General features: G+C 34.6%; 1 protein-coding gene across 1 annotated transcript; it reads right to left on the bottom strand.

Annotated features, from left to right (window-relative positions):
- Positions 1-13147: 13147 nt before the first annotated feature.
- On the bottom strand, positions 13148-17777 carry LOC137958503 (uncharacterized). The gene is made up of 4 exons (XM_068805560.1): positions 17401-17777; positions 16976-17034; positions 14201-14382; positions 13148-13549 (listed from the first exon to the last, which is right to left on the bottom strand). The coding sequence occupies exons 1-4, from the start codon at positions 17570-17572 to the stop codon at positions 13474-13476; spliced, it is 489 nt and encodes a 162-aa protein (XP_068661661.1). The 5' UTR covers positions 17573-17777; the 3' UTR covers positions 13148-13473.
- Between the last annotated feature and the right edge of the window lie 947 nt (positions 17778-18724).

Below are 18724 nucleotides of genomic sequence, written 5' to 3'. Positions count from 1 at the left end.
ATGTGATTGAATGTAGGATGTGGGAATGTGGATGAATATGGTTGTTTATAAGTGTGATTGCAAATAGGTTATGATTGAAGATTGATGTTTACTTGTGTTTATGAATTTTAGGCGATTGAATTTGTGGATTTCCATGGATACTATGACAGACAATGAAAAGGTTGCAACTATGGTTGCATTCACAACTTTGTTGATCGCCATGGAAAGGTACTATCTGTACCATTGCAACAGACGTGTACCACGTTCTTGTGGGATGAATGGTCCATTGTATTTGCAAAAGGCACTAGAAAAATCTCCAGTTAAATTTTGGAAAGTGTACAGGATGAACCAACTGGTATTTCACAAATTTGCAGATATACTTACTAGTAAAGGGTTTTTATCAGCCACAAAGACCATCTCAGTTGAAGAACAACTTGCATATTTCTTCTTAACTATTGGTCAAGGACAAGTGTATAGTGTCACAACAGAGATGTTTGATAGATCAAACTAGACGATAAGTAAGTATTTCAACAAGGTGTTGGATGCAATCCTCAAACTTCACTCTGATTACGTCAAACAGCCTTCGAAACACACACACTCGAAGATTTTAACAAATTCAATGTTTTATCCCTACTTCAAGGTAACATCACTTCCTATAACTAAATAATTTTAGATTAATATACAAAGTTAGTAAATATTAATTGAAAATATATAATTAGGATTGTATTGGAGCTATTGATGGCACTCATATCAAAGCCAACATTCCACTTGAAGATCAACCAAGGTTTTGGAATAGAAAAGGTTATCTCTCACAAAATGTGATGGCAGCATGTTCATTTGATATGCAATTCACTTATGTACTTGCTGGATGGGAGGGGTCAGCAGTCGATTCCCATTTACTGAAGGATGCATTGACTCGTCGAGATAAAATCTTTGGACCTGAAGGTAAGTAATATATTTTTATGCAGTAATTTTTTATCTATTTTATCTTCAATTATTTTATGTGGTATATAACTTTTATTATAGGAAAATATTATCTAATCGATGTTGGTTATGCAAATCTTCCGGGATTTTTGGCTCCATATCGAGGAACCCGATATCATCTGCAAGAATTTGGAGATAATATTCCTAGAAATGAAAAAGAATTATTCAACCGAAGACATTCATCTTTACGGAATATTATTGAGCGAACTTTAGGTGCTTTAAAAGCTCGATTTCAAATGTTAAAAGGCACTCCTCCATTTCTTTTAAGATCCAGGTGAAAATTGTACATGCTTGTTGCATATTGCACAATTATATACGTGCAGAAGATTATGATGATATATTTGAAGATGAAGATGATGATTCGGGTGGCGAGCTCGGTGGAGGAGGTGATGCGGTCCAATTAGGTGGAATGGATGATACAGACAGTGACGATTGCGATGATTTTGAGGATGTGGGTAGCCAAGTAACAAGCATTCGGAGGCAGAGTGCATTAGAATCCACAAGAGCCGCACAATTTCGAGATGCCATATCGACATCCATGTGGAACGATAAATGATGGTTTACTCTTATTACTTTTGAACATGCGTAATTTATATGTACTAAACTTGTAACTCGTTGATTGTAATATTAAAGGCACGAACTCGTTATTTGAATAAATTTTTTTAGGTTATTTTCAAAGTTGTATATGTATTTATTTATTATTATTATTAATTTTATTACTATATTAAACTTCATATTTAAGTCTCTGGTAAATAAAATATAATTAAAGTATGCATTTGATTAATTAATTACTTTTAATTTTGTCAAAATATATTATTAATTAATACAATGCAAATCTATCTTATGTTATTAATATAATATTTTTTATTCATTAATCATAATTTTTTTTTATTTACTCTATTGTATTAGTGATTTAATAGTGGTAATTAAAATATTGTTAACTCAACACTTTGTTTAATTAGCTCATTTTTATAATTAATAAAATCAATGATTTTAAATTTCTAAGATGAAGATGAAGATGAAGTTGTCCACACTAACACCCATTTCGAAGATGAAGATCATGTAGATGCATAAGATGAAGATGGAGATGAAGATCAAATTTTCATTTTGTTGACTAACCCCCCCTAAATAGCCGAAGATGAACTTGTAATGAATGGACACCAAAAAGAAACTTTTGAGGCTCTTCAAGAACCCAATGCAGTAGTGGCACATTCATATGGGGCTTATGAATTAGGACATGAACAAAAGAAACTTATCATGGAGAAGTTTTCATCTACCTTGAGGCAGCAAGCAACCCATCAAAATCTTGGGTAGTTGCAATGAACGTCTTTCTTGATTGTCTGAGTTTTTGATCACTTGTAATGGCCGTCTATTAAATTTGAGATTTGGACATGCTTCGGAGGGGTTGGTGCACATTGAAAGTGAAAGTGAAAGTGAAAGTGAAAAGGAAAGTAAAAATGAATTATATTTTTTGTGTTAGTGTGCTCAGTAGAAAGTGGTGTAAATAACTTTTTTGTGTTAGGGTGTATAATGAAAAATTTAGTGGAAAGTGCAGAATGAGTCTATTAATAAAATACTCTGATAGATTTAACTTTATTAAGATATTTTTATTTAACCTTTTAATTAACAAAACAAGATAAATAATATATTTTTAAATAAATATATTAAATTAAATAAAAATAATAATATACTTAAATAAACATGCTTACTTTTATTTTGTCTATATACTTGATTGAATTCTTACTATTACATTATCTAAATTATCACTCCTAAATTAGTAATTTAATATATCATTAAAAGTCATGAATATAACAAATAAATAAAATAACATATTTTTTTAGTCTAAATTAATACAATAATTACAAGGAAAAATAAAAATAAAAATTTAATTAATTATAAAAATTGAATATTCAAACAAAAATGCTTACTCTTAAATTTAGAGGAATGTAATAACTATTCTTACTTGATCAAATTCTTACTTTTATGATCTTAATTATCACTCTTAAATAAGTAATCTAATGTAGTATTAAAAGTAATGAAAATAATAAATAAATAAGGTATTTTATTAATAAAATAATACAAGTATTTCCATTAAAATCCAACTGAATTAGTTTAGTCTCAGTGTAAAGCTACGAGTGAAATGACGAGTGTAAGTAAATTCATTGGTCTCATGGAGTGAATTCACTGGTTTTTTCACTTAAACGAGTGAAAGTGAATTACCTATGCACACACACTTTTGGAGCCAGTTTTCCTAGTAAAAGTGAATTTTCTTTTTACTTACACAATGCACTAACAAGCCCTTCACTAGTTCTTTCACTTTAAAGGTGCAACACATTTTCTTTTAGCTATGGCATTCAGAAAATATTAAAATGATTTGAAATCATCACTATCGCTTTTTAAAACTTTATTTTGGTGTTACATTGTAATTCAGCCATTGACACAAAACGAGTAAAAAAAAATCCCATAAAAGAATGTTTAATGATCTGTAAAGACAATTAATGAGAGTTTGGAGGAGGTAGTTCTTATGAAACGCACTTGGAAGCTTGGATTGCTTCCCCATTTTACAATTAATAATGAACTATGCATATGAGTCTTATGCCATGACAAAAATTTATTGGCATTTAAATAAGAATAACGTAGAACAAGAGGAATATGAGCCTAGAGAGTTTTTGGTGGAAGCCTGAGTTTTAGAGAAGGACACTGGGTGGGAGGAGAGAGTGAGTCCTTTTGAGTCTTAACAGAAGATTGTTTGGACAAAAATGAGTTTGCCCTGCTTTTTGGCCTTTTGATGCTAACTGAAAAAAGATGCATTAACAAAAGAAGTAGTTGTTGGTAGCCCAAGTTCATGGCTGATACTAGCTATTGTGTCAAAGAAGTACATAAAATGGGAAATATAATCGAAAATGGAGAGATCACCAGTCTCCCTATAAAGTTCACGAAACTTTGATTGATGCAGCACAAAATCCTTGGCACAATTTATTTCAAAATCCCTATGAAAGAATCTTGATATCAGCTTGTAGATGCATCAGGCCTAACCTTTCTAGGAGGAACTGCCTTATATGTTCACACTTCCAATTGTCAATTCTAACGATGGACCAATAACAAAATACATCAGTAAGCAAATTTATGAACACAAAAAAGAACAATTGAACACTTCTTGTTGTGCAGTTCATGTGAGAGAAGATAAACATTAAGCCCTTCTCACCCCTCAACAAACCACTGAATAGCCCCATCTTATGAGGATTATCAAGTTGTTAAATTCTTAAATAATTGAATAAGATACAGAGTCTAGTCATTCATTTTCTTTCTTGTAGATATTTCAGGCTATAAGTGTAGACATTTATTGACACTTTCATTGTCACTCCCAAGTGCTATGGCATCAACCACAATCTTACAACATCTTTTCTCTCTTTTTTTTTCTCTGGTAGATTTGTATGAGCTCCATACTCCGCAGCCAAGGGAATTTCCCAAAGAAAAAAGACATGCCTCTCACATAATCATCAAACATTGGAAACAAATGTTGTACATCACTGGGTAAATAGGGTTCAGAGAAACCAATCTCGTCCAATCAACAACAAGCTATTAAAATTTTGTCACCAAAATAAGTCATTTACATGTATCCACCCAACAAGACTCATGCAGGGAAAGCACTCATAGCATTACTAAATAAAAGTTATCACCATTCTCAAGGAAAAAATGAATCATACAAGAAAAGTTAGCAGAAACATACCTTATGCTCTCTTTTTGCTCTCCATGATCATCAAGCAAAACTTACTAATATTCAACCATGCAAAATGGGAATTGGTCCTTCTATTCCTCAATGAAGCCAACAAGTTCAGGATAGAACACAAGTTTCCTCATGCATACCATATAATTGCACTAACATAACTAATTGCAGTGTCATGTACAATTGACCGTGTTCATCAACCCTTACGATACCATATGAAGTGCATTCAATTTATCAGAGTGTACATCTAAAAAGATTAGATACAATTTTCTTAAAAAAAAGACAGATTCAAAGGAATGCAAAAAAAAACTTCAAATAAGCACAGATACACATTTTCCAATTTAGTCAAAATAAGTTGAATCAAGAAGAAATGAAGGATAATGTGCTAAGCAGAGGTACTTTTTGTGTGGATTGAACGGTTCTAGTTAAACAAACAACTTCAGAATAGAAACATTGTTTGTCAACAAAACTATCATCAGAGCCATCTACATTTATGCAAGCCTGATGGGCCAAGAGCCGACAGAATCATCATCATCGTTCCTTTTCCAGCAACAGTTTTTTCACCTTTAGACAATGATCACATTGACAAACAATTGAGGATTGAACCTTTTTCTCAATGCCCGTTTGAGGGGTTTCTTGGATCAATGCCTCAGGTTGAATTCTTACAAGTATATGGGGCATCTCGTGAGCAAAAACAAGTATTCTGAAAATATTGACAAGTAGACAAACAAAGAAGCCAAAAGAAAATACTTACTACTAAAGACATTCAAACGATGTGAAAAAAATCTGGAATGACAACATTAGGAGCGAAGACAAAAAGGTTATTGTAGTTGCCTTTTGATTTTTTTGAACAATCCTCATAGGGCTCGTCAGTTTTCGCAAGTGATGAGTTTTTCCCATTGGATTCCCCTCCTTCATGATGGGTATTTTCTCCTCGCCTCAAGGAAAACTTTTTATTACACTTCAATGTCTCAATAAATATAATTAAAAATAATTAATAAAACAAGATTAAAAATCATAATAAAAAAAGAATTAAAAATTATAATTGAAAAACATAATGAAGAAACATAAATGAACAACACCCCTCACGAGGCGAATACCCTCGGCCTGACACACTACCCCTTAGCCCAACAAACCACAACCAACCCTCCCTCCCCCTCCCCTGGCCCATTACCCATTGGTCGTAGTTTGTGACCTCTCCCATATGAACTTCAGTGTTTTGAAGTAGAATATTTTTCAGTATAGTTGGACATTGTTAAGGGTGATTTGTGGTATATATTTGGTGCAATGCATAAAATGGATAAGAGTTGAATGAAAATTATTTTTAACAGACCCTTAAACAAAGAAAATGGAATTGAAACATCTTTACAAAAGGGGAGAGGAGTGGAATCCATTTCAGAAATCGAGAAGATTCTTATAGGTTTCAGTTGAATTGCAAAACACTTAAGGGATTCGAATCCATGACATAGTTTCCAACTCTTCTACCTTTTCCATTTAATATCCCAAACCATACTTCTTGAATTGATCAACACGATGTTATCCATGAGAAATGATGGTGCATCATAGTGGATGAGTAATCAAGTAGGGTTTGTCACTATGTTTGCTACTATCAAACTCCTACTTAGAATCTTATAGCAGGAAAAACTAACACTTACATGTCATGAAGCTCTGTTTTATAGTGGTCATTGTTTGAATATTTGAAAAGGTACTTACACTTGCAACTTGTTGAGGAAGCATTACAGTTAGTTCTTACATCTGATGTATTTGGTCTTGTCTTAGCATTGAGAGAATATTAATCTTAAAATTACAAAATTACAAAAATTTATAGAAATAACGTACCTTAGGAGGTAGGAGAAGTGAATAAAGAGGAGTCGCCATTATTTTGGCGAGACTCAAATTTGAATAAAAACATAAAACTGATAGGGGCCTATCTTTAGAGCATGTGCTCGTAGTAGGGGGTATGGTGTATGAGAATGTAGAACAATTTTGACATGACCATTGACATTAGGATAGGGATGATGGTAGGGCTGGGGAGGTCTAGAATGGAGGGTCGAGGAGTAGGGTTATTGAGTTCCAAAGACGATGGTGGAGTGATAGGGAAATAATGATTATTTTTTTGGGGTAGTAACAATGATAATCTTTGTAGATATCATTGTAGCCTCAAAAAATGCTACGAAAGGACTAGATTTGAGTTTCTTTGTACTAAGGTAGGAGTAAGAGAGACAACCAAAAATACAAAGCTCGGTGGTGTACTCAAATGTTATGAAAAAATTGAGTAAATTGGGTGATGGAAGTCTGTTCACGATATGAATGCTCGTAGGAAAAGCTTTTACTTGACAAATTAGAAAATAAAGGATTTTACTATGACATAGAATGTCCATCTCAGTAATGTGACTATGGTCTCAGTGCATGCAGAGGGAAAGTGAAATTCAAGGGTTCACCCTCTGAATACACTTTCACTCGCTCTCTCAACGCTCTCTACATCCCTCTCTCTTGACGCTCTCTACATCCCTCTCTCTCAACGATATCTGCATTCCTCTCTCTCGATGCTCTTTGCATCTATCTCTCTCGACTCTCTGCTCTCTCCTTCCCTACCCTTGTCTCTCTCGATGCTCCTCTCTTTGATTCTCTCTCAACTCTCATCTCTCTCAATGCTCCTCTCGCCAACGACTGGTTGCTTCCTCTCACTTTGCTATCGTGTTGCTTCCCTCTCACTCAGTCGTTGCTCCCCTGTGGTTTATGCTTGGCCTCACCCTAGCCCACGACAACTTCCACTCAACCGCCCTCTCTTCCTCTCAACCCTAAACCCTCATCCTTCTTATCCATTCCTCTCTGTTCATCTTTTCGACGCCCACTCTCTCAAAACCGAACCCTATCCTCTCGCAATCTCTCTTTTCCCAAAAAAATCAATTAATGATTTATTAAAGTTATTTTTTATGTTTAATTGAAATCTAATTGAATTTTAATGTCTATGTTTAATTGAAAGTGCAATTTCTATGTGTTGGCTTTTCAATTGTTAGCGTTTAGGGTTTTATTTATGTATTTAGGGTTTAGGGTTAATAAAGTTACAATTTCAGTGTGTTTAGGGTTTAGGCTTTTCAATTGTTAGGGACGAATCTTAGAGGAGGTCATACAACATGTGGACCTTTTCATGAAGACAACAAGATGCTTGATCTCTTGATTGAGTAGGTCACAATGGTTTTTGGAAACATGAGATTTTTGCTTACTACGTTAATAAGTTCAACGAAGACATAGTGAACAAAAAAATGCAAGCAGTTGAAAAACTGCAAAAGGACATGGAAGAAAATATACCAGATAGTGACTAGTTGTCTCAATTCTAGAGGCTTCGGCTAGAATCCGATAACTCAAAGAGTTATTGTAAGTAATTCAGTCTGGCAAGAGTATATCAAGGTAAGTAAATCTCACATAGGAAAACATGTTTTTTGCATTACTAAGCACCATTCCAAGATTTCTAAAAGATATATTTTTTTTGTAGGAACACAAGGATGTTGATAAATATAGACGGGAAGGGTGCCTGCTATATGATAGATTGGTTTTGGTTGTGGGATAGTCCATAGCCATGGGGATAACTAGTCAAACCTGTGAGGAGCTAGGTTTGATGAGATAGCGGAGTTTGATGCAATTAGGGAGATCCCTTCACCATTCTCTAGCAGTAATGAATCTGCACATGAGCAGCAACAAAGAGGCCATCCATCATCGTAATCCAACTCCGCATCATTTTCTACGCGTCATAGGAAGAAGTACCAAATGTCCTCTAATGACATTGGCATATTCATTGATGCTATGACCAGTATTGCAGAATCATCTATGAATGTTTTCCAAATTAAATATGTCAATACAAGACTTCCATGGTACGAAGCCCTCTTAGAAATCTCTAACCTACTAAGAGAATTGAAATATCGAGTTTCTGAGTGGTTGGATAGTGTAGATAAGAAGGACATGTTTGTTAGGATGACAGTGGAAGAACAACGTGATTAGCTTTATTTTAACTACCATGAATTGTAATCATCAATGTTGTACTGAGTTTTTAATGGTTGTATTGAAATTGGGACATTTGATCTTCATTAATTATGTTTTGTTAGTTATGACATTGTAAGACTTGGATGAAATTGTTATCAATCTCATTATGTTTTTGAATTATTATGTTTTTGTTAATTACTATGTTTGTGGATGAATATGTGATGTGATTGTAGTTATGGATGTGGTTGTGGTTAAGATAGAAATGTGTTTGTGAAGAAGACAAGGATGTGTTTGTGTTTAGGTTTCTGCATTGATACAGGTTGTGTTTCAAATAACGATATGAATATGTTGGTACATGGTTTGTTTTTGTGTTGATACAGGTTGTGTTTCAAATAACGATATAAGTGTGTTAAAACATAGTTTGTTTTTGTGTTGATACAGGTGTTTTTGCATTGATACATGTTGTATTTCAATTAATGATATGGATGTTTTGGTATATGTTGTGTTTTTTTGTCGATACAAATTTTATTTTTGTGGTTCAAACATTAGTGGTGAAGTGAGTGATTTGTTTTTGCGCCTTTCTTTCAATTATTAAATGTGTACCTTGCAGGTATTCATGGATAATTTATCGGACAAACAAAAGATTGGCATTATGTTTGCCTTCACCACAATTATGTTATCTATGACAAGATATTATCTTGGTACTTGAAAGTAAATAATATATTTTTATGCAATAGTTTTTTATCTATTATTATCTTCAATTTTTTATGTGGAATATATCTTCTATTGTAGGTAAATATTATTTAGTAGATGTTGGTTATGCAAATCTTTCGGGATTTTTGGCTCCATATCGAGGAACTCTTTATCTTTAGCAAGAATTTGGAAATAATTTTCCTAGAAATGATAAAGAATTATTTAACCGAAGTTACTCATCTTTGAGGAATACTATTGAGAGAACTTTTGGTGCTTCCATTTTCTTTTGAGATCCAAATAAAAAAATTATAATTACTTGTTGCTTATTACATAATTATATACGTAGAGAGGATTACAGTAATATGTTTGAAGCGAAAGAGCATGATTCGGCTGGTGAGCCTAGTGGAGGAGATGATGAGGTCAAATTAGGTGTAAATAGTGTTGAAGATAGTGATGATAGATATGGTCTTGTGGATGAAGACAACATTTATTATTATATTAAATTAGAGATTTAAGAGAGGTAATTAAAATATTATTAAAGTAAGCATTTGATCAATTATTTTTGTTTAATTATTAAATTTTTATGTTAAAATATATCTTTTTTTATTAATAAAATAATATATTTATATAATATATTTATTTATTATATTCATTTATGTTTTTTTTTTTACTTTTTATTATCTATTTTTTATAATTAAGTTGCGCATAGTTAATTTCTCGCATACGCTGGTGAGCTTAGTTTTTAAGCATTAATAGCTGTGGGTTTTTAGATCATATTTTAGGTGGATTTTTAGACTGAAAGGTTTCTGTCTGCAGTGGGTTCTTGAGACATTGGGAGGCAGGAAGATGAGCTTCGAGTACTGTGAAAAATTGCTTGATGATGACATTTTCATTAATTCTGCACTGAATCAGGTCAATAGTCCCTGGAGTTTTTTTTTTTTTTTGTTTTTTCATTTTCTCCTGAATATCATTTTTTTGCCTTTAAATCTAATCATCTAGATGGTATTGAACAGAGAAATTTCATGACGATCCACTCTCCCCTCCTGGGTGGTCTGCAAGCTGTGAGAGAAATCTGAAGTCAGCTTCACGGTGAAGGCCATTATGAGTAAACCAGCAAATGAAACTCCTTGAAGGTACCTTAGAGGGTTAGTGAGAGATTCCAGGTGCCTTCACTTAAGACGAATCCCGACCGTGCTTTTTGCTTTGAGCCTGCTATTGGATCTTCTGTGCTATGGTTTCAAACCCAGCGTGAATTCACAAAAGTGTCATCGAAAGCTTCAAGCATTCTGCGAGTGACACATCTGATGTCAAGTTTGCTAACACCATTTGCTCTGTCTTGGAAAGAGTGGACCCAATTCTCGTGATGCAGAAGATTTTGTTTGGGGGAGGGAGGAGGGTATGCAGCAGTGACAAGTAGTAACCTGGCAATCTGGTCAGTTGGGAGTGGAAGGGACCATTCAATTCGCTTGTTGTGGTCACCATTCTGTAATTTGAAAAGCATCACTCCTAGGTGCTGGTTTCTTACTAAATGAAACGAATTTTTATTCCGGCCTCCAATGGCCCGTGGATGTTTCCCCTGTCTATGGGGTTTACCACGTTAAATATCTGTGTCTTCTCTCTCTAACGAAACTCCCTGTTTCCACTGCAATTTGTCCACTAACTTAACTTACAGAAATTATCTTCGTGAATGAACTAGTTATTATTACGATCGGTTGGTGGTTCGCTGTCGTCTCAGTTGATGGTGTTTATAATCAATATAAAAGAAGTCATGGATAAAAGAACTGATCAATTTAACCAAAATAATTCAATTCAACTTAGGGGGTTAATAGCCGGAAAATAAACCAAAATAAAAATAGTAACATTAAACCAAAAAAATTGATCCCTTGATTAAATAATATTTTAGATCAACCGCGTCATAATGCCAACAACGGCGGGCCAACAAGTAGCGGAGGTGACGCTCCAACGGTATGTCGGAGGTCTTGTAACAAAGACGCGATGCTGCTCTGCCATGGAGCGGCGGCAAGCACCTGCTACAGAGGGAGTGCAAAGACGAGAGAAAGAAGAGAGCGGCAAAAAAAAAAAAAAAAATTTGAGGGATGAAGGCCGAGAGGGAGAAGAGAGTGCGAGAAAGAAAAAAAAAATTCGACGTGTCCCGAACGATGGCTTCAAGTGGATAATTCGCAATTTTGGGCCGAATCATGATTCCATGATTTTAGCCTAAGACGATGATATTAACATTGGTGCATCACTAACAGCCTAATTGAATAAACTATGTAATGCGCGTGAACTTCATAGTTGACTAAAAAAGGATTTAGAGGTGCACACACACTGGATTTCAAGGTCGTTTAAGACCGTTCAGAAGCAAAATAGTAGCAAGAATATTTCATTGGAGATTTTTCAATATGTTCCACAAAATAAAAGATTTATTCTCCCATGCTGGAATTAGTTGAAATCATGTATATCATTTTGCGAATGCTCTTCCTAAGGGGGGTTGACTGTAGTGTCATGTTGTTAGGCCTTACACTAGATACTCTTCCATGTGACTATTGAGCTAAGGTGGTAGGTAGCCCATCAAAATCTTGGGTTGTTGCGGAGAAAGTCTTTCTTAATTGTTTGATGTTTTCATCACTGTAGTGGTCGTCTAAGTAATTTGAGATTTGCGCATGCTTAGGAGGGGTTATTACACTTTGAAAGTGAAATGGAGAGTAAAAGTGAATTACTTTTTTGTGTTATTGTCCTTAATGGAAAGTGTAGTGTAAATTTTTTTTTTGTGTTAGTGTGTACAATGAAAAATTTAGTGGAAAGTGGAGAATGAGTTTATTAATAAAATACTCTGATAGATTTAACTTTATTAAGATATTTTTATTTAACTTTTTAATTTAAAAATAAGAAATAATTTATTTTTTAAATGAAAATTTTAAATTAATTAAATGTAAAAAATAAAATACCTAAATAAACATGGTTGCTTTTATAATGTATAGATACTTAATCAAATTCTTACTTTTACATTATCAAAATTATCACTCTTAAATTATTAATTTAATATATTATTAAAAGTCATGAATATAACAAATAAATAAATAGAATATTTTATTAATAAAATAACATATTTTTGTTTACTCTAAATTAATAGAATAATTACAAATAAAAATAAAAATATTAATTTAATTAATAAAAAAATTGAATACTTAAAAAAAAATATTTACTCTAGATACTCAGATCAAATTCTTACTTTTATGATCTTAATTATCACTCTTAAATTAGTAATTTAATATAATATTAAAAGTCATGAAAATAATAAATAAATAAATAAAATATTTTATTAATAAAATAATATGAAATATTTCCAGTAAAATCCTACTAAATTAGTTTAGTTTCAGAGTCGAGCTTCGAGTGACATGATGAGTGTAAATGAATTCACTGGTTCTGCGGAGTTAATTCATTTTCACTCGTAAAAGTGAATTCACTTTTACTTACATAGTGCACTAACATGTCCTTCACTAGTTCAGTCACTTTCACTTTCACTCTCCACTTACACAATACACTAACACTTTTTGAGCCACTTTCCCTAGTGAAAGTGAATTCACTTTTACTTACACAGTATACTAACAGGCCCTTCACTAGTTATTTCACTTTCGCTTTAAATGTGCACTAACACCCCATATTTTCTTTCAGCTACGACATTCAGAAAATATTAAAATGATATGAAACCGTCACTATCGCTTTGTAAAACTTTATTTTGGTGTTAAATTGTAATTCAGCCATTGACTTAAAACCAGCAAAAATAAGAACAACATTGAAATTAGTAGTAGTTGCTGACATAAATAGTTGCTGCTAGCATTGACATAAGAAGTAAAAATATGAATTTCCATGTTTTTTGGCCATATGATGCTGACTAAAAAGAGCAGCATTGACATAAGAAATAGTTGTTGGTAGCCTAAGTTCGTGGCTGATAGTAGCTAATGTGTCACAAAAGCACTTAAAATGGGAAATGTAATCGAAAATGGAGAGATCACCAGTTTCCTATAAAGTTCACGAAACTTTTGATTGATACAGCACAAAATCCTTGGTGGAATTTATTTCAAAATCCCCGTGAAAGAATTTTGATCTCAGCTTGCAGATGCACTGGGCCTGACCTTTTCTTGAAGGAACTGCCTTATATGTTCACGCTTCCAATTGTCAATTCTGAAGATGGACCAATAACAAATTACATCAGTAAGCAAATTTATGAACACAAAAAATAACAATTTTTCTTTTTATGTAGTTCATGTGAGAGAAGGTAAACCTTAAGCCCTTCTCACCCCTCAACAAGTCGCAAAATAGCCCCATCTTATGAGGATTATCAAGTTGCTAAATTCTTAAATAATAGAATCAGATAAAGAGTATAGTCATTCATTTTCTTTCTTGTAGATATTGCAGGTTATCAGTGTAGACATTTCTTGACACTTTCATTGTCACTCCCATGTGCTATGGCATCAACCACAATCTTACAACATCTTTTCTCTCATTTTTTTTTTTCTCTAGTAAATTTATATGAGCTCCATACTCCGTAGCCCATTGAATTTCCCGGAAAAATAAACAAGCCTCTCACAGAATCATCAGACATTGGAAGCAAATGTTGTACATCACTGGGTAAATAGGGTTCAGAGAAATCAGTCTGGTGCAATCAACAAGAAGCTATTAAAAATTTGTCCCCAGCATAAGATATTTACATGTATCCACCCAACAAGATTCATGCAGGAAAAACACTCCTAACATTTTACTAAATAAAAGTTATCACCATTCTCAAGAATAATAATAATAATAATCATAAGGGAAAAGTTAATAGAAACATACCTTATGCTCTCTTTCTGCTCTCCATTATCATCTAGCAAAACTACTCGCGGTGGAGAACCAAACTGATATTCAACCTTGACAAACGGGAATTGGTCCTTCTCTTCCTCAATGAAGCCAACAAGTTCAGGATAGAACACAAGTTTCCTCATGCATACCTCTATAATTGCACCAACATAAGTAATCTGCAGTGTCATGTACAATTGACCATGCTTATCAACCCTTACGATACCATGTAAAGTGCATTTGTATTATCAGAGTGTACATCTAAAAAGATTAGATGCAATTTTCTTACAAAAAGACAAATTCAGAGGAATGCAAAAAAACTTCAAATAAGCAGGGATACACATTTTCAAATTCAGTCAAAATAAGCTGAATCAAGAAGAAACCAAGGGGAATGTGCTAAGAAAATATATTTTTGTGGATTGAACTGTTTGAGTTAAACAAACCAACTTCAAAACAGAAACATTGTTTGTCACCAAAACTATCATCATAGCTATCTACATTAATGCAAGTCTGATGGACCTAGAGTCGACAGAATCATCATCCTCGTTCCTTTTAGTCATCAGTTTTTTCACCTTTTGACTATGATCAAATTGACAAACAGGTTTGAGGATTGAGCCTTTTGCTCAATGCCCGCTTGAGGAGGTTTCTTGGATCAATGCCTCAGGTTGAATCCTTACAAGTGTATGGGGCATCTCATGAGCAAAAACAAATATTCAAAAAACACTAACAAGCAGACAAACAAAGAAGCCAAAAGAAAATACTTATTACTAAACATTCAGATGATGTGCAACAAAATCTGGAATGACAACATTAGGAACGGATACATAAAGGAACAACTAGCATCAATTTTATTTTCAATTTTGAATACATATATGCAACACAGTTAACCTCAAACCTCAACGAGAACTGAACACAAGATCTCACACTACAAATACCCCAATGTGACAACTGAACCAAAGGCCCATTCACAAGACCAAGTAGTATATTTATGTGAAAAAATAAATGATAGTTATTTCAAATGATGTGGAAATAATCAATAGGGATCTGAAGTGCACTAATTAGAAAGATTTTATCAATGACAGTAGATAGACCTAAAGAAATTGAGAAACCCTAAAACGGGAAAAGTGGAACCAGTGAGAAAGATTTGATGAAAGCCAAACCAGTGACTGAATTAGAAAATGATAAATTACGTTAGAGCAGGAGAATTCATGCACCCATCCCAAAGACTATGAAGATACTGATAAGATCATCTTTGTATCTCTAATATAATAGCAACCCCTAGGGAAAATGAGGCCAAAGTATCCTCCCATTGAAGTCGCTTGCCTAGCAGATGACTTTGACACCAAAGAAAACAAGGAGCCTCTAATTTCTCATTGACATTTATTGCCAGGGAGGAGCTTCTCTACTCTTTGTATCCCTACTCTAATAGTATTGAACCACAAAGAAAATGAAGCCAAAGTATTTTCTCAATGAAGATCCCAGTCAAGTAACACATCTCAAGGAAACAAGAGCCATTCAATGTGTCATCCAAATTTATCATCAGAAAGGAGCTTCACAAGTTCATATCCAAATAAATGCAAGATATCCTCTTTCAGCTCTTTCATCAACTTCCCTTAGTGAATCATGCAAAGATAGAACTAACAAACAACAAAAAAAGGGAGCATGAAATTCCCAAGCTTCCATAAATGACCAAAATTATTGCTGCTGATGCTATCAATCCAAAGACAAAAAAACAGCTTTTATCACAGGTCTGTCAGACACCCTTGTGACCATCATAGCAGTCAAAGCCGCCTCAAGAAATAGTGGTATGAGCCAACTGAACAGGTCCTGTAAACAATGACATTGTTTTTGGGCAAATGTTTTAATAATGCAAACTTTTCCAACCCTTCAAGAGTAGGAGTAGGAATCATCACTTTAGCACGTTTACTGAGAAGGATATTAGAGCCACAAATGGTACCCACCAGAAACGTTAACAGTAGTTTCCATGCTAAACAGGAAGAAATGTCTTCCCACGTGATCTTCTCCTAAAGCACAGAAACAGGTTAGGAAGGCGACCAAATGCCTATGAGCCAGCACTCTCTTGGAAATCGAAGTTTCAAAAGAAACAAATCCTATGGGTGGAAGCACAAAATCATGGAGGACTAGCACCATCCACGGCCCTCTCTAACAGTAGAAGAATTTTACAATGAAACTAAATACAGATTTTCTTTATCAAAGCTACCCTTGAAAACGTTTGAAGTATATCCCTAAAAAAGGAAAATGCACTGAAGTGGCAACCTGCAAAGAAAGCCAGTGTTCTTTCATAGAATCAAAACACTCTCAAGGATCAAGATGTGGAAATAAAATGAATCACATAGTAAGTTCTGCTTCATGAAATTACATGATATCCCTCATTCTCCATTCCCACAACGGAAAGGCTAACAATCCACAGTTTGACTAGAGAAGTTTCATCATCTTGAGTGACATCATTTCTCATGTGTAGCACTATGTGGGACTAATCGACAGCAAGATGGTTTGCCAGTATCAATACAAATAAATCACTAGTGCAGCATCTGTCTTGCACCAAGATCCTGAATCACTTAAAAGTGACCTTATGCAGAGATTACTGTTATGAATAACGGAATTTACACCAGAAGCATCACACTTTAAGTTCATCTTAAAAGATAGAGGAGTGGGAAAAAAGAAGACGCTACACCAGCATCGAATGCAATCACAAGCAAGTATGCAAGCCAGGGGAAATTAGCAAACTTGTCGATTGACAGCTATACATACCTTGTTCATGGAATCATCAGAATCCTCCGTGCAACACTTGCGACAGTCAGATACCAACTCTATAGCCATAGACAAAGAAAGATAAAATTCAGGAGTATCCACTTAAACATTTAAGATACCTGCATGCTCATTCCTACGATGCAATCATAAAAGCCGGCATGGAATCCGTGGGACCAACTGACTCAAACTCAAAACGGAGAAGATATTGATATGCAAATAATGGACAAGAAAATTTTCCAATTTCTCCATACAGAAATAACATGCTAAGTGTTCAGAGCATCTTGACTTATGTTTAAAGGATAAAACAGCATTGGCCGCGCACGTTAAAACAGATCCTCTTCAGATGCAAAAAGAAAAAAAAAAAGGATGGATGGAGAAAACAATAAAAAGAACCAGATATTGACGGGAAATCAGATGTCGCGTACCTTCGCTTTTCACGAACTCAGCGAAAGTATTGCAATCGGAGCATAGAGCCATACCGGTAAACCCTAAATTTTCGCATTCTCGGGAACTCAGCTGCTGCCCAAAGACAAGAGGAATTAAGAAAAAGAGTAGTTTGAGAACGCATAGGGCACCCGTCTCTCGATCTCTCGCCATTTTTGGATGCAACCTGTCGATCGATCCCTCTCGGTCCAGAAGAAGACGGGTCACCGCCGTCAAATGCTTCGATTGACAGGCTTTCGGTGGCTGGGAGCGGTAGCACGCAATAATTCCCTCGTCGGAACCGAGTCCCGCATTGGCCAGCCACACTTTATCGCGACCCCGAAATCTGAATCAGAAAAACCCCCAAAAAATCCGAATCGGCATCTCCACTCTATCCCCGTAAATCCGACCAATTCCCATTCTATTTTCATAAACCTGGCATGTCTCAATCCCGTTTTATATTTTTGTCTTATATGTTCGGATCGGATTTGGGAAATTTTGTTCTCGACTTAAAAAATCAGACTTAAACCCGACCAATTCCCGTTCCATTTTTGTATGTCCGACCCGTCTTAATCCCTGACGGGTTTTTTCTCCGCCCCGTTCATAACTGTTGGGGTGAAATTAAAAACCTGCACAAGCTTTATTTGGATCAGCTTGGGTCAGGTTTGCCATAAAACCTGACCTCGATGCACATGGCTAACCTACCCATGGAGGCCAATGGAGGCCTATGGTGATGCCTAGATTTTGAGCATAGCATAATGTAACATATAAAGCCAAACTTAAGGCCCGGAATTATATGGATTATACCTTGGAAATCATGAAGACTAACTTGTTCTCTTACCAACTAGTTGCCAAAAACCACTAGAAAATATGGGTACCGAGTCTCAAAATCCTAAATGTTTATAAATTATTTGGATGTGTGTGTGTGTGTGTGTGTGTGTGTGTGTGTGTGTGAGAGAGAGAGAGAGAGAGAGAGAGAGAATATGGGTGTTGAGACTTTTTCTAAGGAAAAAATAAACTCTCCCTCACCAACTCTCATTGTGTAAGGAAAAATGGGAGTATAAGTAGGGATAAAAAAATTGGTAAAATTGTTGCTTGAGAGAGAAAAATGTTTCAGGTTTTTATGAGGTCAAGTTTTGAGGTAGAGATTCGGGTTTTCAAAAACCCAACCTTCATTGGACCATGCCCACCCCTAACAATCTGAATTTCAAGGACCCAATGGAATCCCAATTTTGTGTCATAGTAACATAAATACAATAATAATAAAATAAAACTCAAGTTAATTCTCAAAGTTGCTACTAATATGAGCTATGAAAAAATATTCTA

This window comes from Aristolochia californica, unplaced genomic scaffold (genome assembly GCF_029961685.1).
Source record: "Aristolochia californica isolate CCGP_79_NKW_82.1479 unplaced genomic scaffold, dmAriCali1.0.hap1 SCAF_1, whole genome shotgun sequence".
Lineage (NCBI taxonomy): Eukaryota > Viridiplantae > Streptophyta > Magnoliopsida > Piperales > Aristolochiaceae > Aristolochia > Aristolochia californica.
Note: the sequence above shows the minus strand (reverse complement) of the source record. Positions and strands in the feature narration are given on the sequence as shown.